General features: G+C 36.4%; 1 protein-coding gene across 1 annotated transcript in view; it reads left to right on the top strand.

Moving 5' to 3' along the window:
- Nucleotides 1-21,237, top strand: part of COMMD8 (COMM domain containing 8) — a 152,276-nt gene extending 131,039 nt beyond the window's left edge. The window contains exon 5 of the mRNA XM_089911885.1: nt 406-21,237. Coding sequence (XP_089768011.1) covers nt 406-606 — 201 coding nt within the window. The 3' untranslated portion in view covers nt 607-21,237. The remainder of the gene's footprint in view (nt 1-405) is intronic.
- Nucleotides 21,238-24,718: the final 3,481 nt, after the last annotated feature.

Raw genomic sequence — 24,718 nt, 5'->3', positions numbered from 1 at the left:
GTGTTACTGTCAATTTCCCCTTTTACGGCTGTTAGCATTTGCCTTATGTATTGAGGTGCTCCTATGTTGGGTGCATAAATATTTACCATTGTTATATCTTCTTGGATTGATTCCTTGATTATTATGTAGTGTTCTTTTTGTCTCTTGTTTTAGTCTTTATTTTAAAGTCTATTTTGTTTGATATGAGAATTGCTACTCCAGCTTTCTTTTGATTTCCATTTACATGGAATATCTTTTTCCATTCCCTCACTTTCAGTCTGTATGTGTCCCTAGGTCTGAAGAGGGTCTCTTGTAGACAGCATTTATTCAGGTCTTTTTCTGTATCCATTCAGCCAGTCTATGTGTTTTGGTTGGAGCATTTAATCTATTTACATTTAAGGTAATTTTTTTTTTTTTTTTTTGCAGTACACAGGCCTCTCACTGTTGTGGCCTCTCCCATTGTGGAGCACAGCCTCCAGACGTGCAGGCTCAGCAGCCATGGCTCACAGGCCCAGCCCTCCGTGGCATGTGAGATCTTCCCGGACCGGGGCACGAACCCATGTCCCCTGCATCGGCAGGCGGACTCTCAACCACTGCGCCACCATGGAAGGCCAAGGTAATTTTTGATATGTATGTTTCTTTACCATTTTCTAACTTGTAAGTGCTGTTTGTGTGTTTCTGATATCAACCCCTTGTCCGTTGTGTTCTATGCAAATATTTTCTCCCATTCTGAAGGTTTTTTTGTTTTGTTGATGGTTTCCTTTCTTGTGCAATAGCTTTTAAGTTTGATCATGTCCCATTTGTTTATTTTTGCTTTTATTTCTTTTACCTTGGGAGACTGACGTAAGAAAATCTTGCTACTATTTATGTCAGAGAATATTTTTCCTATGTTTTTTTCTAGGAGTTTTGCAGTGTCATGTCTTATACTTAGGTCTTTAAAGTATTTTTAGTTTATTTTTGTACATGGTGTGAGGTAATGTTCTAATTTCACTGATTTTCATGTAGCTGTCTAGCTTTCCCAGCACTAGTTGTGGAAGAGACTGTCTTTTCTCCATTGTATATTCTTGTGTCCTTTATTGTAGATTAATTGAGCGTAGGTGTCTGGGTTTATTTCTGGGCTCTGTATTCTGTTCCATTGATCTATACGTCTGTTTTTGTACCAACACCACACTGTTTTGATTACTGTAGCTTTGTAGTATTGTCTGAAGTCTGGGAGGGTTCAGACTTTGTAGTAAAGTCTGAAGTCCACCTTTTTTCTTTTTTTTTTTCAGGATTGCTTAGACTATTCTGGACCTTTTGTGGTTCTATCTATATTTTAGGATTGTTTGTTTTAGTTCTGTGAAAAATGTCATGGGTATTTTGATAGGGATTGCATTAAATCTGTAGATTGCTTTGGTTAGTGTGTCCATTTTAACAATATTAATTCTTCCAATCCAAGAGCATGTGATATCTTTCCATTTCTTCGAATCGTCTTCAATTTCTTTTACCATTGTTTTATAATTTTCTGTGTATAGTTCTTTCACCTCCTTGGTTAAGCTTATTCCTAGGTTTTTTGTTTTTTTTTTGATGTGATTTTAAACAGGATTGTTTTTTACTTTCTCTGTCTGATATCTCATTACTTATGTAAAGAGACACAACAGATTTCTGTATATTAATCTTATATCCTGCTACCTAGCTGAATTCATTTGTTAGTTCTAATAGTTTTTAGTGTGGAGATTTTAGTGTTCTCTATATAGAGTATTAAAAGTCATACAAGTTTTTATGGTGTCTTACACTATATATGGCCAAAATACTTTCTTAAGGAATTGTACCAAATTATAATGCTAGAGAGTATCAATTTCCTTACACTGCAGCTCAAATGGATATTATACTGTTTTTGTTAATACATGAAAAATGGTACTTTGAATTTGTTATTTTAGTTTTTAATTACTGGCACAGTAAAATATTTTTAATATATTTATTTATAAGTTGTATTCAGTACCATTCCTTCTTTACTGAAATCTCAAGTGGTGAATAAATTTATGATTAAAAGAAGACCAATAATAGAATTTTCTGAAATATCAGGCAGGAATTGTGTTCCAGTATAGATTAACTTCATTGCTATCTATTTTAGTTAATTAGATAAATAAATATATGTTAAATTTAATATCTTTGTTGACATGTATTTTCATGGTTTTACTGTTAAAATTTTTTGAGAGAATGTATAAATTATAGAAATAAATATCTAAAATAAAGCTATGTTGCTTTTTTGAATTCATAATGAACACCATCAAAATTAAGCTAACTGAGAGGTATATTCTAAAAGGCAAAAATGGGAAACGGATTTTATATGTTTGCAGGTTAATTATGAAACATTCCAGATATTGCAATAATAACAAAATATGACTTCTGTTCCTGTGTTTTTGTAAGCATAAATTTCCAACATGGGTTTGCAATATAAAATTAGATTTTTTTCGATTCATTTTTTTAATTAGCATAATGTTAAATAGGTAAAATCTGGAGTGTTTAGTATGATCCAGGCATTCTGTTCCTAGATGGCTACTCACTTGCATATAAGGAGACATAAGCAGAGATATTCATCAAGCTCTCCTTGTAATAGCAGAAACAGGTAAATACTCCAACAGTCCAGCCAAGTAAAACGGATACACAACTCTGGTGTACAATGGGCTACTTAGCAGTTAAAATGAACAAACTAGTTCTACATGTATCAATATGGGCTTACCTCACATAGTGTTGTGTGAAAAACAAACAAACAGCAGAAAGGATGGCAATAGAAAGCTACATTTATTTAAAATTTTATATGACAGAATTTCAGGCTTAAGAAATTACACGTGTGTGCATGTGTAGTAAAATATAAAATTAGACACTGAGATGACACACAGCAATTTGGCATAGTAGTTGCATCTGGGCAGGGAGAGGTAGGGGAAGAAGAGATAGGGTGGGATGGAGATGGAGGTGTAGTTATCTTTGAAAATTCTCCCTCCCTTCCTGCCATCTTTCCTTCCCTCTCTGCTTCCCATCCTTCCTCTCCTCCTCCCTCCGTCTCTCCCTTCCTTCCCTCCCCTCCCTCCCCTCCTTCCCTCTCTGCCCTTCCTTTGCCCATATTTCTGTCATTCTTTTTTTAAAGAAAGGTGAAGAAAATAGGGCAATGTATTAATGTATTTTTAATCTCTCCATGATTTTGATTTTCTCACATGAACAGATAAATCCTCAAATAACCCACTTACACCTTTATTTTAAATACATTTGTTTTGAACTGGGTGTAGCCACCTTCCTGTCCTCTAGCCCAGAATTACTATAAACAAAAAAAGAAAGGAACACAAAAATTATCTCTCCCTCACATTGTCTCTATACCTAACTTTCATTTAATAAGGGGCAGTAGTTATAACCTTCTGAAAACAGTCCCTTCAGTCAAGAAGTCTATCAACTTAGATGAATCGTGGTGTTTGAAACTGATGTATATTTCCTTACATTTCTCATCACAATTTGCAACTATAAATTTATTTGTTTGATAACTTTTTCTTGTATGCTTCTTGTATAGATGGTAAGTACTACAAGAGAAATAACCTCTCAATGAGTCATTTACCATTGTCCCAGTGTCTGGCATAGAATTGATGTGTAAATTAATGGCATTAATATGTAACTTAAGGAAATAGTGAAATCATTACTTCCCTAAAGAAGACAGAAAAAGAATAGTGTGTTGTCTTTATTAAAAAAACTACGCCAGTGTTATTTGGAATATAGATTTAGGATAAAGATCCATTTCCCCCACTTAATTCAATTTCTTACTAAAAATTATCTTGGGTGCATTTGCTAAAAAACAACCACAGGCTATTGTCAGTTGGGAAATTTCTAGGCTCGTGAAGCTGCTTGAAACGTGCTTAAATTAAGGCAGGCGTAAGCAAATTATATAATTCTGTGAACTACCTACTTTTTTAGAGTAGTCCTTCCTTTTTAAGCACAGAAAGTTTTAGTCACTAGATATTCATAGTAAATAAATGTACAGTTCTTGGTATTAGGGAGGACGTTCAAGATGACGGAGGAGTAAGATGTGGAGATCACCTTCCTCTGTACAAATACATCAAAAATACATCTACATGTGGAACAACTCCTACCGAACACCTACTGAACGCTGGCAGAAGACCTTGGACTTCCCAAAAGGCAAGAAACTCCCCACGTACCTAGGTAGGGCAAAAGAAAAAAGAAAAAACAGAGACAAAAGAGTAGGGATGGACCTGCACCTCTGGGAGGGAGCTGTGAAGGAGGAAAAGTTTCCACACACTAGGGAGCCCCTTCACTGGCGGGGACGGTGGGTGGACAGGGGGGAAGCTTTGGAGCCAAGGAGGAGAGTGTAACAACAGGGGTGCAGAGGGCAAAGCGGAGAGCTTCCCACACAGAGGATCTGTGCCAACCAGAACTCACCAGCCAGAGGCTTGTCTGCTCACCTGCCAGGGCAGGTGGGGACTGGGAGCTGAGGCTTGGGCTTCGGAGGTCAGATCCCAGGGAGAGGACTGGGTTTGGCTGAGTGAACACAGCCTGAAGGGGGCTAGTACGCCACAGCTAGCCGGGAGGGAGTCCGGGAGAAAGTCTGGAACTGATGAAGAGACAAGAGACCACTGTTTGGGGGTGCATGAGGAGAGAGGATTCAGAGCACCGCTTAAACGAGCTCCAGAGATGGGCGTGAGCCGCAGCTATCAGCATGGACACCAGAGACGGGCATGAAACTCTAAGGCTGCTGCTGCAGTCACCAAGAAGCCTGTGTGCAAGCACAGGTCACTAACCACAGTTCCCCTCCCGGAAGCCTGTGCAGCCCACCACTGCCAAGGTCCCATGATCCAGAACAACTTCCCGGGGAGAACACATGGCATGCCTCAGGCTGTTGCAATGTTCTGCTGGCCTCTGCCGCCACAGGCTCGCCCCACATTCCAATTATAACTACTGTACCTCTCCCTCCCCCCATCCTGAGTGAGCCAGAGCCTCTGAATCAGCCGCCCCTTTAACCTCCTCCTGTCTGGGCGAAGAACAGATGCCAGAGGCAGGGCCAAATCCAAAGCTGAACCCCAAGAGCTGTGCAAACAGAGAAAAGGAAATTTCTCCCAGCAGCCTCAGGAGCAGCAGATTAAATCTCCACAATCAACCTGATGTACCCTGCATCTGTGGAAAACCTGAATAGACAACAAATCATCTGAAAACTAAGGCGGTAGACTTTGGGCGCAACTGTAGATTTGGGGTTTGCTTTCTGTGTCTAATTTGTTTCCAGTTTTATGTTTATCATAATTTAGTATTTAGAGCTTATTATCATTGGTAAATTTGTTTATTGGTTTGGGTGGTCTCTTCCTTTTATATATAAATATATATATTATATATATTATATATATATATATTTTTTTTTTTCCTTTTTCTGTCTCTGTGAGTGTGTATGTGAATGCTTCTTTGTGTGATTTTGTCTGTATAGGTTTGCTTTTACCATTTGTCCTAGGGATCTTTCTGTCCATTTTTTTAAGTATAGTTTTTAGAGCTTGTTATCAACGGTGGATTTCTTTATTGGTTTGGTTGCTCTCTTCTTTATTTTTTTAATTTTTAATTTTTATATAATATTTTTAAATTTTTTATTTTAATAACTTTATTTTACTTTTTTCTTTCTTTTTTTTTCTTTTCTCCCATTTCTTCTGAGCCATGTGGCAGACAGTGTCTTGGTGCTCTGGCTGGGTGTCAGGCATGAACCCCTGAGGTGGGAGAGCCGAGTTCAGGACATTGGTCCAACAGAGACCTCCTGGACCCTCGTAATATCAATCAGCGAGAGATCTCCCAGAGATCTCTGTCTCAATGCTAAGACCCAGCTCCACTCAATGACCAGCAAGCTCCAGTGCTGGACACCCCATGCTAAACAACTAGCAGGACAGGAACACAACCCCACCCATTAGCAGAGAGGCTGCCTAAAATCATAATAAGTTCACAGACACCCGAAAACACACCACTGACGTGGTCCCCACCAGAAAGACAAGATCTAGCCTCATCCATCAGAACACAGGCACCAGTCCCCTCCACCAGGAAGCCTACACAACCCACTGAACCAATCTTACCCACTGGGAGCAGACACAAAAACCACGGGAACTATGAATCTGCAACCAATGAAAAAGGAGATCCCAAACACAGTAAGTTAAGCAAAATGAGAAAACAGAGAAATACACAGCAGATGAAGGAGAAAGGTAAAAACCCACCAGACCAAACAACTGAAGAGGAAATAGGCCGTCTACTTGAAAAAGAATTCAGAGTAATGATAGTAAAGATGATCCAAAATCTTGGAAATAGAATGGAGAAACTACAAGAAACGTTTAACAAGGACTCAGAAGAACTAAAGAGCAAAGAAACAATGATGAACAACACAATAAATGAAATTTAAAATACTCTAGAAGGAATCAACAGTAAAATAACTGTGGTAGAAGAACAGATAAGTGATCTGGAAGATAAAATAGTGGAAATAACTACCGCAGAGCAGAATAAAGAAAAAAGAATGAAAAGAATTGAAGAGAGTCTAAAAAAAGAATGAAAAGAATTGAGGAGAGTCTCAGAGACTTCTGGGACAACATTAAACACACCAACATTCGAATTATAGGGGTCCCAGAAGAAGAGAAAAAGAAAGGGACTGAGAAAATATTTGAAGAGAAGATAGTTGAAAACTTCCCTAATATGGGAAAGGAAATAGTCAATCAAGTCCAGGAAGCTAAGAGAGTCCCAAACAGGATAAATCCAAGAAGAAACATGCCAAGACACATATGAATCAAACTACAAAAAAATTAAGCACAAAGAAAAAATATTAAAAGCAGCAAGGGAAAAGCAACAAATAAAATACAACGGAATCCCCATAAAGTTAACAGCTGATATTTCAGCAGAAATTGTGTAAGCCAGAAGGGTGTGGCAGGACATATTTCAAGTGATGAAAGGGAAAAAACCTTCAACCAATATTACTCTACCCAGCAAGGATCTCATTCAGATTTGACGGAGAAATTAAAAGTTTTACAGACAAGCAAAAGCTAAGAGAATCCAGCACCACCAAACCAGCTTTACAACAAATGCTAAAGAAACTTCTCAGGCAGGAAACACAAGAGAAGGAAAAGACCTACAAAAACAAACCCAAAACAATTAAGAAAATGGTAATAGGACCATACATATCGATAATTACCTTAAATGTAAATGGATTAAATGCTCCAACCAAAAGACATAGACTGGCTGAATGGATACAAAAACAAGACCTGTATGTATCCTGTCTATAGGAGACCCACTCTAGACCTAGGGACACATACAGACTGAAAGTGAGGGGATGGAAAAAGATATTCCATGCAAATGGAAATCAAAAGATAGTTGGAGTAGCCATTCTCACATCAGACAAAAGAGACTTTACAATAAAGGCTATTACAAGAGACACAGAAGGATACTACATAATGATCCAGGGATCAATCCAAGAAGATACAACAATGGTAAATGTTTATGCACCCAACATAGGAGCACCTCAATACATAAGGCAAATGCTAACAGCCGTAAAAGGGGAAATTGACAGTAACACAGTAATAGTAAGGGACTTTAACACCCCACTTTCACCAATGGAAAGATCATCCACAATGAAAATAAATAAGGAAACACAAGCTTTAAAGGACACATTAGACAAGATGGACTTAATTGATATTTATAGGACATTCCATCCAAAAACAACAGAATACACTTTCTTCTCAAGTGCTCATGGAACATTCTCCAGGATAGATTATATCTTGGGTCACAAATCAAGCCTTGGTAAATTTAAGAAAACTGAAATTGTATCTAGTATATTTTCCAACCACAATGCCATGAATAGACTAGGTATCAATTACAGGAAAAAAACTGTAAAAAATACAAACACATGGAGGCTAAACAATATGCTAGTAAATAACCAAGAGATCACTGAAGAAATCAAAGAGGAAATAAAAAAATGTCTAGAAACAAATGAAAATGAAAACACGACGACCCAAATCCTATGGGATGCAGCAAAAGCAGTTCTAAGAGGGAAGTTTATAGCAATACAATCTTACCTCAAGAAACAAGAAAAATGTCAAATAAACAACTTAACCTTACACATAAAGGGATTAAAGAAAGAAGAACAAAATAAACCCCAAAGTTAGTAGAAGGAAAGAAATCTTAAAGATCAGATCAGAAATAAATGAAAAAGAAATGAAGGAAATGATAGCAAAGATCAATAAAACTAAAAGCTGGTTCTTTGAGAAGATAAACAAAATTGATAAACCATTAGCCAGAGTTGTCAAAAAAAAAAAAGAAGGGCGAACTCGAATAAACAGAATTAGATATGAAAGAGGAGAAGTAACAACTGACACTGCAGAAATACAAAAGTTCATGAGATTACTACAAGCAACTATATGCCAATAAAATGGACAACCAGGAAGAAATGGACAAATTCTTAGAAAAGCACAACCTTCCAAGACAGAACCTTTCTTCAGGAAGAAATAGAAAATATCAACAGACCAATCACAAGCAGTGAAATTGAAACTGTGATTAAAAATCTTCCAACAAAGAAAAGTCCAGGACCAGATGGCTTCACAGGTGAATTCTATCAAACATTTCGAGAGGAGCTAACATCCATCCTTCTCAAACTCTTCCAAAAAATTGCGGAGGAAGGAACACTCCCAAACTCATTCTATGAGGCCACCATCACCCTGATACCAAAACCAGACAAAGATGTCACACACAAAAAAAATACAGGCCAATATCACTGATGAACATAGATGCAAATATCCTCAACAAAATACTAGCAAACAGAATACAACAACACTTTAAAAGGATCAAGTGGGATTTATCACAGTAATGCAAGTATTCTTCAATATATGCAAATCAATCAATGTGATAAACCATATTAACAAATTGAAGGAGAAAAACCATATGATCATCTCAATAGATGCAGAAAAACTTCTGACAAAATTCCCCACCTATTTATGATAAAACCCTCCAGAAGGTAGGCATAGAGGGAACTTACCTCAACATAATAAAGGCCATATATGACAAGCCCACAGCAAACATCATCCTCAATGGTGAGAAACTGAAACCATTTCTACTAAGATCAGGAACAAGACAAGGTTGCCCACTCTCACCACTATTATTCAACATAGTTTTGGAAGTTTTAGCCACAGAAATCAGAGAAGAAAAAGAAATAAAGAATCCAAATTGGAATAGAAGAAGTAAAGCTTTCACTGTTTGGAGATGACATGATACTATACATAGAGAATCCTAAAGATGCTATCAGAAAACTACTAGAGCTCATCAATTAATTTGGTAAAGTAGCAGGATACAAAATTAATGCACAGAAATCTCTTGCATTCCTATACACTAATGATGAAAAATTTGAAACAGAAATTAAGAAAACACTCCCATTTACCATTGCAACAAAAAGAATAAAATACCTAGGAATAAACCTACCTAAGGAGGCAAAAGACCTGTATGCAGAAAACTATAAGACACTGATGAAAGAAATTAAAGATGATACCAACAGATGGAGAGATATACCATGTTCTTGGCTTGGAAGACAAAACAATGTGAAAATGACTATACTACCCAAAGCAATCTACAGATTCCAGGCAATCCCTATCAAAGTACCAATGGCATTTTTCTCAGAACTAGAACAAAAAATTTCACAATTTGTATGGAAACACAAAAGACCCCAAATAACCAAAGCAATCTTGAGAAAGAAAAACGGACCTGGAAGAATCAGGCTCCCTGACTTCAGACTATACTACAAAGCAACAGTAATCAAGACAGTATGATACTGGTACAAAAACAGAAATATAGGTCAATGGAACAGTATAGAAAACCCAGAGATAAACCCAGGAACATATGGCCACCTTATCTTTGATAAAAGAGGCAAGAATATACAATGAAGAAAAGACAGCCTCTTTAATAACTGGTGCTGGGAAAACTGGACAGCTACATGTAAAGGCATGAAATTGGAACACTCCCTAACACCATACACAAAAATATACTCAAAATGGATGAAAGACCTAAATGTAAGGCCAGACACTATAGAACTCTTAGAGGAAAACATAGGCAGAACACTCTATGACATGAATCACAGCAAGATCCTTTTTGACCCACTTCCTAGAGAAATGGAAATAAAAACAAAAGTAAACAAATGGGACCTAATGAAACTTCAAAGCTTTTGCACAGCAAAGGAAACCATATACAAGAAGAAAAGACAACCCTCAGAGTGGGAGAAAATATTTGCAAATGATGCAACTGACAAAGGATTTATCTCCAAAATATACAAGCAGCTCATGCGGTTCAATATCAAAAAGAAAACAGCCCAATCCAAAAATGTGCAGAAGACCTAAATAGACATTTGTCCAAAGAAGATATACAGATTGCCAACAAACACGTGAAAGGATGCTCAACATCACTAATCATTAGAGAAATGCAAATCAAAAGTACAATGAGGTATCACCTCACACCAGTCAGAATGGCCATCATCAAAAAGTCTACAAACAATAAATGCTGGAGAGGGTGTGGAGAAAAGTGAACCCTCTTGCACTGTTGGTGGGCATGTAAATTGATACTGCCACTATGGAGAACAGTATGGAGGTTCCTTAAAAAACTAAAAATAGAGCTACCATATGACCCAGCGATCCCAGTACTGGGCATATACCCTGAGAAAACCATAATTCAAAAAGAGTCATGTACCACAATGTTCATTGCAGCTCTGTTTACAATAGCCAGGACATGGAAACAACCTAAGTGTCCATCAACAGATGAATGGATAAAGAAGAGGTGGCACATATATACAATGGAATATTACTAAGCCATAAAGAGAAATTAAATTGAGTAATTTGTAGTGAGTTGGATGGACCTAGAGACTGTTATACAGAGTGAGGTAAGTCAGAAAGAGAAAAACAAATACCGTATGCTAACACATATATATGGAATCTAAAAAAAAAAAAAAAAAAAAGTGGTTCTGAAGAACCTAGGGGCAGGACAGGAATAAAGACACAGAGGTAGAGAATGGACTTGAGGACACGGGGAAGGGGAAGGGGAAGCTGGGACGAAGTGAGAGAGTGGCATGGATATATATATATATACACTACCAAATATAAAATAGCTAGTGGGAAGTAGCCGCATAGCACAAGGAGATCAGCTTGGCACTTTGTGACCACCTAGAGGGGTGGGATAGGGAGGATGGGAGGGAAATGCAAGGAGATATAGGAGATATGGGGATATACGTATATGTATAACTGATTCACTTTGTTATACATCAGAAACTAACACACCATTTTAAAGCAATTATACTCCAATAAAGATGTTAAAAAAATATATACATTTCTTTCCATCTTTCCTTTTCTATCACCACCCCACAAACTAAAAATTAACAAAACAACCCCTCCCCCAAATATACTTTATTCACGAAGCATACATGAGTACATGTATGGATTGCTGAAGTCAAAATATAGTCTCCTAATCAAGGGAAATGATATATAGAGATTTGCCTATGTTACATTAAACATAAAATGATTCCTCTGACTCTTACCGTTGAGAATAATGACATTCGTTTTGACCATTTTCAGGTGTATGGAAAACCCGAATGTTCCAATTAACTCTGGTAATTAATTACTCTGAATAAAAACTGTTTTAGTACCTTGACCATTTAAATGAATAAACAAATGGTACAGTCCTATCATCCCAATACTGCATAAATTATAAGCGCATTTCAGTAGAGACATTTATCCTACTGAGTAAATTCAAAATACTGTACCCAATAAATCTTATCCTTAAATTCTGATTATTTATTAAGAAAATATTGTGCAGTAAACATATAGAACTTAATTTTGAATATTTCATATATCTAATAATATGGATTTAAATAACATGATGCCTCATAGTAAACAATTTTTGAATTCTGTATTTTTAAAAATATTTGAGTGCAGTTTATTGGTTTAATATTTCTGAATTTTGTACTAATTAATCATCAATAATATAACAGTAAGTGGTACATTTGAAAACATTCACAACTTTTAATATCACTTATGTAAATAGAAGAAAGTATAAATAACAACTCCCTATTAAGAATCATTTTTTAAATTTCACTTTCAAGTTTTCCACAAATTGTTATATTTAATAGAGAAGTTTACATGCTAATTTAATAGTGCAAATAGAAATATGAAAGTGGAAAGAACAGCACCTCGCTCATATGTCTCCTCAGATCTTCACATTATTCCTCTATGTTGGGAATTGTTTTGGGTTTAGAAGAAAAATCTGTTCCATTGGAGAGGCAGATGCATTATGTCCATAGTTTTGTGTTCCTAAGTTTACTCTTGACCTGTGGCAAAAGTGTAGATCTGAATTTATAAGCATTCTGTGTATATTTGTATCTGTACTTCAGAAAGGACTTTACCTCTCCTTTTGTAGGGAAAACTGTGAAAGGTTTTGAAATGAACCAGAAAGATTACTGGACACCTCGTCTATAGAGGTCAGGGTCATCTCACCTTTCATTGTCTAAGAGCTATTTTGCAATTTTGTGCATTGTAGAAAAATGATAGTAATGCAAACAATTCTTATCCATAGAGTTGCAATGGCAGTTGATATCGCTCTGCGGATACTGGCCAATTTTGCCAGTTTGCATCTATTCATGATGTAGTTTCAGTATACTATGCCTTTTCAGTATATCTACTCCTTGGATTTTCCTTGTAACTGTTTATAACATCTAACTAGTTCTCTCATTAATTAATGGGTTATTGAAATCTTTGACACATGTTTGTTTTATATTTTTACATGATTTTATCTTTTTAAAATGATCACCCTTTAACAGTTTTGGAGGTAATCTATCAAGATGACCAATGGATTTACCTAACTGAGGCAGATAAAATATATTGCCAAAAAAGTGTACCTTACAGGCCACTTAAGCTCAGGCATGTCTTTTCTTGGTTCGCAGGGGTGAAATATGTATTTATTGTTTCATTTTAAGGTGAAACCCAAGAATATACCTTTGCTGACTCTTTTCTCTTTTTTCCCCCCTCATCTACTGATTTTTCTCTTTTGTTTTTGTTTCTAGTTTGCTTATGGCCAGTAAGTTATTCCCCACTGGTGATAGCAATGACTAAGGATTTGGTTTCATGGTCTGACCACTTAATGATTTCTGTAAATAGGTTAATGGATAATAGAGTTAGAGTTCTATACTCTGCTGGATGAGAGACAACAGAGTCTGGCTTGTTAGTCTTTTTTGTTTGTTTTATCTATTTGTCCATTTTGAGCTCAAGTCAGTTAAGAGTCTTGTGCCCAGTGGAATGGAAAGCAGCTGTTTGATATCTGGAACATGAGTTTTTATGTTTCTATATTTACTCTCTGTGGCAAAAGTGTAGATCTGCATTTATAAACACTCTAAGTGTCTTTGTATCTATAATTCAGAAAGACCTTTACCTCTCATTGCACGAGAATACTAATAAATTAGATTATAAAGTCCTAATGTAATAATGCTTTATTCTATTGATTTATTTAGATAAATTCTATTTATTTATTTAGATAAATAAGTGCTAATAAAAATCAAATGCTCCTAAATTCCCAGAAAATAAGGAAAACTGTACTTCAAATATTTAAAATGTTCTAGACAAATAAAATATTTTCTTATAAAAGTTAACTCATAAACACTTTAAGGATACAAGTTTAGCTAATTAAGATAAATCTTTGGTAAATGGACCTAGTGTAATAATTTTGGTTTAATATAAAACAGCCATGTCTTTTCTACTTTATCAATATTAAGTATAATATAAGCATACAGTTTATTCTGATCAAATATGCTGACATTAATACTACATATTTCTTAAATATGATTATGAAAAATGTTAAGCTGTGTTCAAATAAATTGAATCACTATTCTTACAAATTTTATTTCAACAGTAATTATGTTTTGTAATATGTCAGCTTGGAGATAATTTTCATGGTATCTAGCTTGAAGCCTTGGATTGATATTAAATTGAGCTAATTAATGCATAATCATTGGGTACCTAGATAATTTCTAAGTAAATACTCAAACATTGATTACTAAGCATAATTTTAAATTTATATACCTTTGCTTCTTATTTTTTTGTGCGATGGAGTGGCTATAGCTTTGGGGATGTTAATGAACGTGTTTATTTTTGCCACTTTAAAAAGACGTTAAGAGGATGTATATGTCTGTAAAAAGTTGTGTTTTATGTGTTCATGAGCTCTGCTAGTCTGCTGAAGTCCTTTTGAATGACAGACAGCTGTCAATCTTCCACTCCCTACTTTTCTTTGTGAAATACGATTTCATTTCCTTGGTTAAAAGCTATAATTTATAGGACTTGCTGAGACTATTCTAGGAGTAATAGTGACAAAGAAATACATGTGTATATGTGTGTCTTTATTATTCAAGAAAAAAATAGTTTTGTCCTAAAGCCATGGTACTCAAATTTTTTGGTCTCCTGATCCACTTACACTCTTAAATATCATCAGTATTTACCACAGTTGAAATTTAAACTGAGAAAAATTTTAATATGTATTTATTGATTCATTTTGAGAGAGCAGTGATGAATGCATTACATATGAATATATTAGTGTTATTATGAAAATAGTCCTGGCTGCATAGACCCCCTGATAAAGAAGCACTGTACTAAAGTGAAGTCTATGTACGTTCCAGAATGTGAAAGAGCATAATAAAGGACAAACTCGGAAAGTGAATTTTATTTGCTTTGATTTATAATACCTGAGTCTGAAAATAAGCTATGAAGTGTATTAAAATTTTAGCGGAGTTTGATCTTTATGGGTCTGCTTACTTGACTTACTGATTTTATGCCTTTTATACAATGTAAAAGAGTCTATATCTATATCATCTATATCTATATCTAATCTTTTACATGCAAAACTATCTTGTTTTCCCAGAGGGCCTCTGAAAACATCACAAAGTTATTTTGTAAGAACTGCATGTGAAGAGTTGTCACGTAAGAGGATATGCTCATCCTGTCCCCAATTAAATTTGTAGAGGTAAAATGTTATTAATAGAAATATTTCAGGAAGTGTAAGCTTTATGGAAAGTCCCTGGAAATTTGTCAGAGCCCTTGCTTTCCATTATATGTATTAACCTCAGAGAAATGTTACTCAAAACTCTTACCAAATAGCTCTCTCTAGTTTTCCTATTTTTATCAGAGTCCTTATGATGCTTTGCCTGAAGATATTAAACAATAAAAGTATAGTATTTTCAGTCATAATTTCAGGTATTATTCACAGTGTTTACTTTTCCACAATCTTCTTTCATTAATTTTAGTAGAGCATCTTCTAGGCAGTAAGGTCTCATTCTGATCCCACATGTGCTATGGATATGTGCTTCTAGACAAAATTTCCAAGTAGAGACGACAATCTTTCAGCATTTCCCACTGTGTTTGGAGGCCATGTACGTCACTGCTAGATCTTCCTAATCTCAGCACAGCTGAGTCCTATTCCCTGAAGGCTCCCAATATTCATTGCCATCTCATTTCTATTTCTGGGTAATGCAAAGCTATGACATAGTTTAAATCAGGGATCTATAAAAATCTCAAGACAAAAAATGGTTGAAGCACTGGTGGTAGGGTCAGGGTTTCAGGTAGTTTGTCTCTTGTTATGATTTAACTCAGCAACCTAGTCTATGGAGAGAGGCAGTAAGGCCAGTAAACTGTCACAGAGCACAGCCAGGTTTCCATCACTCACTCAGTATTCTTCTATAATTTTGACAGTTGAATCTACTAATTGGTAAACTAAGCTCCTAAAAATAAGTCGTACACTATTTCGGGAGTAGCCAGTTTACCATAGAGAGCACAGATAAAAGAGCAATAGAAAAGGAATTCCGTGTGGTTTAACTAATTTTGACTAATTTTAGTTAAAATTAGTTAAAATTTAACTAATTTTCCCATACCGCAGGCTGAAGGTTGAGAACAGAATGCATAGGTTGTTCCATATCATTTGGTCTGTTACAACCCACAAGAAACCTCCCCCACCCTCAACAATAGTAGCAGCAAAGTCTTCGATTTGTCATTTCCACCATTTCAGATTTGACTTATAAGTGTGATGCAATGAGATTGCTACATGCCGGTTGGATCTTATTTCAGAGATAATGCACTATTTTTTTTTTTTTTTGAGTGAGCTCATTTAAAGCAGTAGTCTGAAGATGGAAAACTGGCAGAAATAAAGGCTTGTGAAAATGTAGCATTTCTCTAGTTTTCACTCAGACAGAATGGGGAATTGAAAGGGTCTCTGTGGACCGATGGTCTCTGTTTCACATCATCACAGATGATAATGGATCCTCAGGGAAGAGCCAAAGAATTCCTCTGTTGCTGATGTGCTTGTCTCCTTGGCTCAGAAGATAAAAACTCAGCCAGAACAAAAAACCTCTGGTACTGCTTTCTTCACTCACTCACTCATATTTATCGATACTTTCTATGCCAGTCACTGTGCTGGTGAAGGTATGTGAAACAAATACATATAAAATATATATAAAGTATATATAATGTTAGAAATATAAGGTATCTATATAACCTTTGTGGTTGAGAATGTGAGTTCTAGGTAGATTGCCTGTGTTTACAGCCAGGCTCCTTTAGCTATTGACATTAGTCAAATTACAAGTTACCAGACTTCTCTGTGACTCAGTTTCCTTCTTCCTAAGATGGCTTAATATTAGAATTAGATAAAATAATACCTGTAAAGTATTTTAAAATTTCCTTGAAGGGCAAGGACTGACTAAATACTTGCTATTGTTATTATGATTAAATTACTTACCACAAGGAGCTTCCAAATCACTAAACATTTCAGTCATGGAACTAATACATTCCAGGAGCTGCTAGACCCTAGGAAAACATCACTAAGATGGAAGTCCTAGCTTCAAGGTACAAATAATACCATGGGTTGTACAGACATATCACACAAGTGCTATGTGATTGGTATTATGGTAGATATGTGTATAGGGAATGTATTAGCCATCTCTTGCTGCATAACAAATTACCTCAAAACTTAGTTGCTTGAAACATTTGCTATCTCACAGATTTTGTGGGCTAGAAATCAGGGCTTGATGTAATTTGGTGTCTCTGTCTCTAGGTCTTTCACAAGTTGCAGTCAAGGTGTTGGCTGGAACAAAGGCTCAACTGAGTGGGGACCCACTCCTAAGCTCACTCAAATTGTTGTTAGTAGGATTCAGTTCCTCACATGCTGCTGGACTAAGGGCCTCAGTTCCTTGCTGGCTGTTGACTGGAGCTCTCCCTCAGTTCTTTGTTGCAAAGCCATTTCCACAGGGCAACTCTCAACTGGTTTCCCTTAGAGCAAGTGAGAAATAGCAAAAACGGACCAGCTACACAGAAGCAAATCTTTTTGAAACCTAATATTAGAAGTAACATCATAACACTTTTGCTATGTTCTATAACTTTGAAGTGAGTCATTAAGTACAGCCACATTCAAGGGAAGGGAAGTGTGAATTTCTAGGAGGTAGGGCTCACTGAGCTCCATTTTAGAAGCTGCTTACCACAGGGTACAGTGTTGAAACAAAAAGCGGAGCTGGAAAGACTTTAAGTGTAGGACCAGTATGATCTGGGTTTTAAAGCATATGTGATTATTCACAGAAAGGTGTAGGGGAACAGCATTCTAGGTATGAAGAACAAAACATGCACAGAAGCATATGAAAGAATGAGATGTGATCAAGTGTCATGTGAGAAATTATCTTGATACTTCCAAGCACACTAATACGCAAACCTCCCAGAGGTCATGGAACAGCTAAATTAAAACACTCGACTCACATGACATATTAAGTCAATTTAAAATAGAAGCAAAAAACAAGGAGAAAGAAATGGGGCAACATACACTTCAGATAGGATGCAAGTAGGTGTAAGAATTTCACTATCTGAGTTATGGACATATAATGTTCATATATCCTCTTTCTCTTTGCCACCTCAGACTTCCCCACTGATGGTGTGGTTATGAAGAGCAGAGCTAAGGTTCAAGCAAAGTAGTCCTCAGAAGGTACACTGGGCCAATGAGATGGAGGGAGAGATACGGAACATAAATATCTCCATGGTTATGTCTAAGCACAGCTGTGTCTTGTAAATTAGTTCACAGAACAGTCATGGGTTTTATTTGTATTTCTTGGGTAGAGCACATGTGGGGCTAGAAAAAGTGTTTTGGGGTGTTACTAATGGGTGACAAATTTGGGGGCACTGTAGTTGTCAACTGATTATCAAGACTTTAGTCTTTCTAGCCATTTCTATATGTAAATAACATTCTTGTTTGTTCTATAATGTTTTTCTATTTATTTTTTCTGTGGTGTGTCATACATGTTATCAATTTATTGTCTATATTGAGTGCATCTTATGAATTCTATGTTTCACAAGCTACTTGCTTATTCATTATCTATACTTAATTATCCTATGAATTTTACCTATACCTCATAAACTACTTGCTTAACTTACTATTTATGCTCAATACTTCTTATGACTTTCATCTATCCTGTTTGTTTTCTTATCCTTACAGTACAATTGAATACAGTATATGCAAATTGATCAGGGGACTCGAAAAATTCTGGTTCAGGTAGAGCACAGCGGGCTTGCTAAAGAAAGGCAGGTGATAAACATAGGGCTTTGAATGGAAACATGGACTTTATTTTGCAGGCAATGGAGAGTTGCCAAAGGGAGGAAGGAGTAATATAGCTTTATTAGAAATATCACATATACATATGTAAATAAATGAAATGGAAGTAATATATGATAAATTCCCAATGAGTAGCTCAAATAAGATGATGGATGCCTTTCAAGATAGACAAAATGATGTCCCCCTGGTGTCATTTGTGTAGGCTTCAGGGAAGACGTAATATGTTAGAAAAAGGTTCTCCAAAGAAATTAAACACTTTTTAACTATGCACCAGGTGTATTATGATGTTTTATGTCTCATTTAATCCTTACAACCAGCCTAAGAGGTAGGTGTTATTTCAGACACAAAGGATGAAAAAGATCTAGTGAACTGGCTGAGGTCAAACAGTTAGGAAATGCAAGAGTAGGGATTTGGACTTAGGCAGTCTGATGCTAGAGTCCAGCCCTTAACCCCTTGTACAAAACAACTTTCCACTGTTGGTGCTGGCAGTGGAAGTGAAGACAAACAAAGCAAGGAGGTCTAAGAAAGTAATGGTTGGTAGCTGGCTAGTAAATGCTTTGGATAAACTGAAAGACAAAAGTAGAATTAACAAGATGCTTATAAATACGTTGTGAAATAATCCTTCTTATGCTGTATATGGAAATGTAACCATTGATATTAAAAGCCACCTTAGTGAGTTCTCAGGCAGTAAAAAAAAACTGTATAAACAAGAACTAAAACTTCAGTTACAATCTTGTCAGGAAGCTATGCATAGTAAACATGAGACTCTTATGGGAATGTGATCTGGAGAAAAACAAGCTTTTGTCTTTCCAAGAACTAGGGACCATGTATCTCTCGTGTAAGTCAAGGGTCTTTGCTGGTAGTGAGCGCAGCACACCGGTCAACTACAACCCTTATGCAGTGCAAATTCCCAAGTTCTACTGTACATCATTTATTTCCATAATCTCAATTAAAAATAAAAACTAGGCCGCTTTTATTTCAGAACCTAGAATGAAATATTCTCTGTAGCTACTCTCACATTGTGTCAGAAAATTTACAAGACATTTTTAGAAATAGGCAGACCTACTTGCACACTCTGATAGTAGGACCCTTATTTCGTGGGATGCTGACCTCCAAACTCTGTTGTCCATTCTAAAATGTTACCATTCCTACGTGCCACAACTACTGAGCCTGTGCTCTAGAGCCCCCGAGCGATAACTACTGAGCCCCCGTGCCACAACTACTGAAGCCCGTGTGCCTAGAGCCCGCGCTCTGCAACGAGAAGCCACTGCAATGAGAAGTCTGTGCACCACAGTGAAGAGTAGGCCCTGCTCAACACTAGAGAAAGCCCGTGAGCAGCAACAAAGACCCAACACAGCCAAAAATAAAAAAAAATAAAAGTAAATTAAAAAAAAAAGATACCATCTGACACAAAGTGCCATTGTTTTATATTTCTTTTTGGTTAAGTATTTTTGAAACCAATTAACTCTTTTCTTAATTACAGAATTAAAGTTTTATTTAGCCCCTGGGAGCAGTCTGCTCTAAGAATATCTTTGTTTAATTATAAGACTATTTATTTTGTGCTTTCACAGTCCAATCTTTAGGGCACTTAGATTCAAAGAACTGACAAGAAACAAGAGGGAATACCAAGTATGGTTGCTCTTTGACTTTGGTTATAAGAACTTGACAAGAAAACACAGCTGGAAAACCACTTTAGAATTTCTTAGAAAAAACAACATTAATGGTAGAATTATATGATATAAACCCTATAGAGAGAAAAGGAAAAAAGTAATTTCCTGCTTGGAAGAAGGGAAATAAAAATTACAGATATTCTTGTCTACATGGTAGGAGGTTGAGGTAGTATGAACTTTGCAGGCTGAATATTGAACTAAACTTAGTCATTAGAAATGACTAAATGTGTAGGAGAAAACACCACTAAACTGACATTTATAAAGACATGCACTGGGTGCAGAGCTCTTTTTGGTTTAGTCCTACTTTGTAGAGTTTACATTAATTTTGTAAATTAATTGTACTCCATCTATAAAGTCTATTTTTTCATGTAAGGTAACATATTCATAGGCTATGGGGGTTAGGACCTGGATGTCTTTGTGGGAGTTATAATTCAGTATACCACAAGATGCATGACCTTCTAACCCTGTGGTGGCCTTACAGTTGGGATCTTTTAAGTAAGAATTTAACAACAGGTATGGAGTACTTACTGTAATATAAATCTGATACTTTGTTTTATATTGAAGTATAGTTGATTTACAATATTGTATTAGTTTTAGGTGTACAGCATAGTAATTCAATAATTTTTATAGATTATACTCTTTAAGTAATTACAAAATAATGGCTATATTTCCCTGTGCTGTATGGTATATCATAGTTTATCTATTTTATACATAATAGTTTGTATCTCTTAATCCCATACCCCTATCCTGCCCCTCCACCCATCTAGCCCTCTCCCCACTGGTAACCACTAGTTAGTTTTCTACATCTGTGAGTCTGTTTCTGTTTTGGTTTTTTTTTTAACATCTTTATTAGAGTATAATTGCTCTACAATGGTGTGTTAGTTTCTGCTTTATAACAAAGTGAATCAGTTATACATATACATATGTCCCCATATCTCTTACCTCTTGCATCTCCCTCCCTCCCACCCTCCCTATCCCACCCCTCTAGGTGGTCACAAAGCACTGACCTGATCTCCCTGTGCTATGCGGCTGTATCCCAGTAGCTACCTATTTTACGTTTGGTAGTGTCTATATGTCCATGCCACTCTCTCACTTCGTCCCAGCTTGCCCTTCCCCCTCCCCGTATCCTCAAGTCCATTCTCTAGTAAGTCTGCATCTTTATTCCCGTCTTGCCCCTAGGGTCTTCTGACCATTATTTTTCTTTTTCTTTTTAGATTCCATATATATATGTAAGCATATGGTATTTGTTTTTCTCTTTCTGACTTACTTCACTCCGTATGACAGTCTCTAGGTCCATCCAACTCACTACAAATAACTCAGTTTCATTCCTTTTTATGGATGAGTAATATTCCATTGTATATATGTGCCACTTCTTCTTTATCCATTCATCTGTTGATGGACACTTAGGTTGTTTCCACGTCCTGGCTATTGTAAATAGAGCTGCAATGAACATTGTGGTACATGACTCTTTTTGAATTATGGTTTTCTCAGGGTATATGCCCAGTACTGGGATTGCTGAGTCGTATGGTAGTTCTATTTTCAGTTTTTTAAGGAACCCCCATACTGTTCTCCATAGTGGCTGTATCAATTTACATTCCCACCAACAGTGTAAGAAGGTTCCCTTTTCTCCACACCCTCTGCAGCATTTATTGTTTGTAGATTTTTAAAGGATGGCTATTCTGACCAGTGTGAGATGATATCTCATTGTAGTTTTGATTTGCATTTCTCTAATGATTAATGATGTTGAGCATCCTTTCATGTGTTTGTTGGCAATCTGTATATCTTCTTTGGACAAATGTCTATTTAGGTCTTCTGCCCATTTTTGTATTGGATTTTTTTTTTTTTTTTTTAATATTGAGCTGCATGAGTTGCTTATATGTTTTGGAGAGTAATCCTTTGTCAGTTGCTTCATTTGCCAATATTTTCTCCCATTCTGAAGGTTGTCTTTTTGTCTTGTTTATGGTTTCCTTTGCTGTGCAAAAGCTTTGAAGTTTCATTAGGCCCCATTTGTTTATTTTTGTTTTTATTTCCATTTCTCTAGGAAGTGGGTCAAAAAGGATCTTGCTGTGATTCATGTCATAGAGTGTTCTGCCTATGTTTTCCTCTAAGAGTTCTATAGTTTCTGGCCTTACATTTAGGTCTTTAAGCTATTTTGAGTATATTTTTGTGTATGGTGTTAGGGAGTGTTCTAATTTCATTCTTTTACATGTAGCTGTCCAGTTTTCCCAGCTCCACTTATTGAAGAGGCTGTCTTTTCTCCACTGTATATTATTGCCTCCTTTATCAAAGATAAGGTTACCATATGTACATGGGTTTATCTCTGGGCTTTCTATCCTGTTCCATTGATCTATCTTTCTGTTTTTGTGCCAGTACCATACTGTCTTGAACTGTAGCTTTGTAGTATAGTCTGAAGTCAGGGAGCCTGATTCCTCCAGGTCCGTTTTTCTTTCTCAAGATTGCTTTGGTTATTTGGGGTCTTTTGTGTTTCCATACAAATTGTGAAATTTTTTGTTCTAGTTCTGTGAAAACTGCCAGTGGTAGTTCGATAGGGATTGCATTGAATCTATAGATTGCTTTGGGTAGTAGAATCATTTTTACAATGTTGATACTTCCCATCCAAGAACATGGTATATTTCTCCATCTATTTGTATCACCTTTAATTTCTTTCATCAGTGTCTTATAATTTTCTGCATACAGGTCTTTTGTCTCCTGAGGTAGGTTTATTCCTACATATTTTATGCTTTTTGTTGCAATGGTAAATGGGAGTGTTTTCTTAATTTCACTTTCAGATTTTTCATCATTAGTGTATAGGAATGCAAGAGATTTCTGTGCATTAATTTTGTATCCTGCTACTTTACCAAATTCATTGATGAGCTCTAGTAGTTTTCTGATAGCATCTTTAGGATTCTCTATGTATAGTATCATGTCATCTGCAAACAGTGACAGCTTTACTTCTACTTTTCCAATTTGGATCCTTTTATTTCTTTTTCTTCTCTGATTTCTGTGGCTAAAACTTCCAAAACTATGTTGAATAAGAGTGGTGAGAATGGGCAACCTTGTCTTATTCCTGATCTTAGTGGAAAAGGTTTCAGTTTTTCACCATTGAGGATGATGTTGGCTGTGGGTTTGTCAATATATGGCCTTTATTATGTTGAGGAAAGTTCAACGTAAGAGGGTTTTTATTAGGGTTTTCATAATAAATGTGTGTTGAATTTTGTCAAAAGCTTTCTCTGCATCTACTGAGATGATCATATGGTGTTTCTCCTTCAATTTGTTAATATGGTGTATCACCTTGATTAATTTGCATATATTGAAGAATCCTTGCATTCCTGGGATAAACCCCACTTGATCATAGTGTATGATCCTTTTAATGTGCTGTTGGATTCTGTTTGCTAGTATTTTGTTGAGGATTTTTGCATCAATGTTCATCAGTGATATTGGCCTGTAGTTTTCTTTCTTTGTGACATCTTTGTCTGGTTTTGGTATCAGAGTGATGGTGGCCTCGTAGAATGAGTTTGGGAGTGTTCCTTCCTCTGCTTTACTTTGGAAGAATTTGAGAAGGATAGGTGTTAGCTATTCTCTAAATGTTTGACAGAATTCACCTGTGAAGCCATCTGGTCTGGTCCTGGGCTTTTGGTTGCTGGAAGACTTTTTTTTTTTTTTTTTTTTTTTACGGTACCCAGGCCTCTCACTGTTGTGGCCTCTCCCGTTGCGGAGCACAGGCTCCGGACGCACAGGCTCAGCGGCCATGGCTCACGGGCCCAGCCGCTCCACGGCATGTGGGATCTTCCTGGACCAGGGCATGAACCCATGTCCCGTGCATCGGCAGGCGGACTCTCAACCACTGCACCACCAGGGAAGCCCTATTTTTAGTTTTTTGAGGGATCTCCATATGGTTTCCATAGTGGTTGCTCTGATTTACATTCCCACCAACTGTGGACAAGGGTTTCCTTTTCTCCACATCCTCACCATCATTTGTTGTTTGTTTGTTTCCTTTTTTTCTGATGACACTCATTCTGACAAGTGTGAGGTGATATCTCGTTGTGGTTTTGATTTGCATTTCTCTAATAGTTAGAGACATTGAGCGTGTTTTCATGTGCCTGTTAGACATCTGTATGTCTTCTTTGGAAAAATGTCTATTCAGGTCTTCTGCTCTTTTTACATTCAGATTGTCAGTTTGTTTGTTTGTTTTTGGTATTGAGCTGCTTATATAGTTTGGATATTAACCCCTTATTGGTGATACCATTTGCAAATGTTTTCTCCCATCCAATAGGTTTTCTTTTCCTTTTGTCCATGGTTTCTTTTGCTATGCAAAAGTTTTTAAGTTTAATTAGGTCCCATTTGTTTATTTTTGTTTTTATTTCTTTTGCATCAGGAGACAGATCCAGAAAAATATTGGTACAATTTATGTCGAAGATTGTTCTATATTT

This window comes from Delphinapterus leucas, chromosome 5 (assembly GCF_059928025.1).
Source record: "Delphinapterus leucas isolate spDelLeu-1000000601 "Yukka" chromosome 5, BTC_Dleu_Yukka2, whole genome shotgun sequence".
NCBI lineage: Eukaryota > Metazoa > Chordata > Mammalia > Artiodactyla > Monodontidae > Delphinapterus > Delphinapterus leucas.
This window is presented reverse-complemented; position numbering and strand designations above follow the sequence as displayed.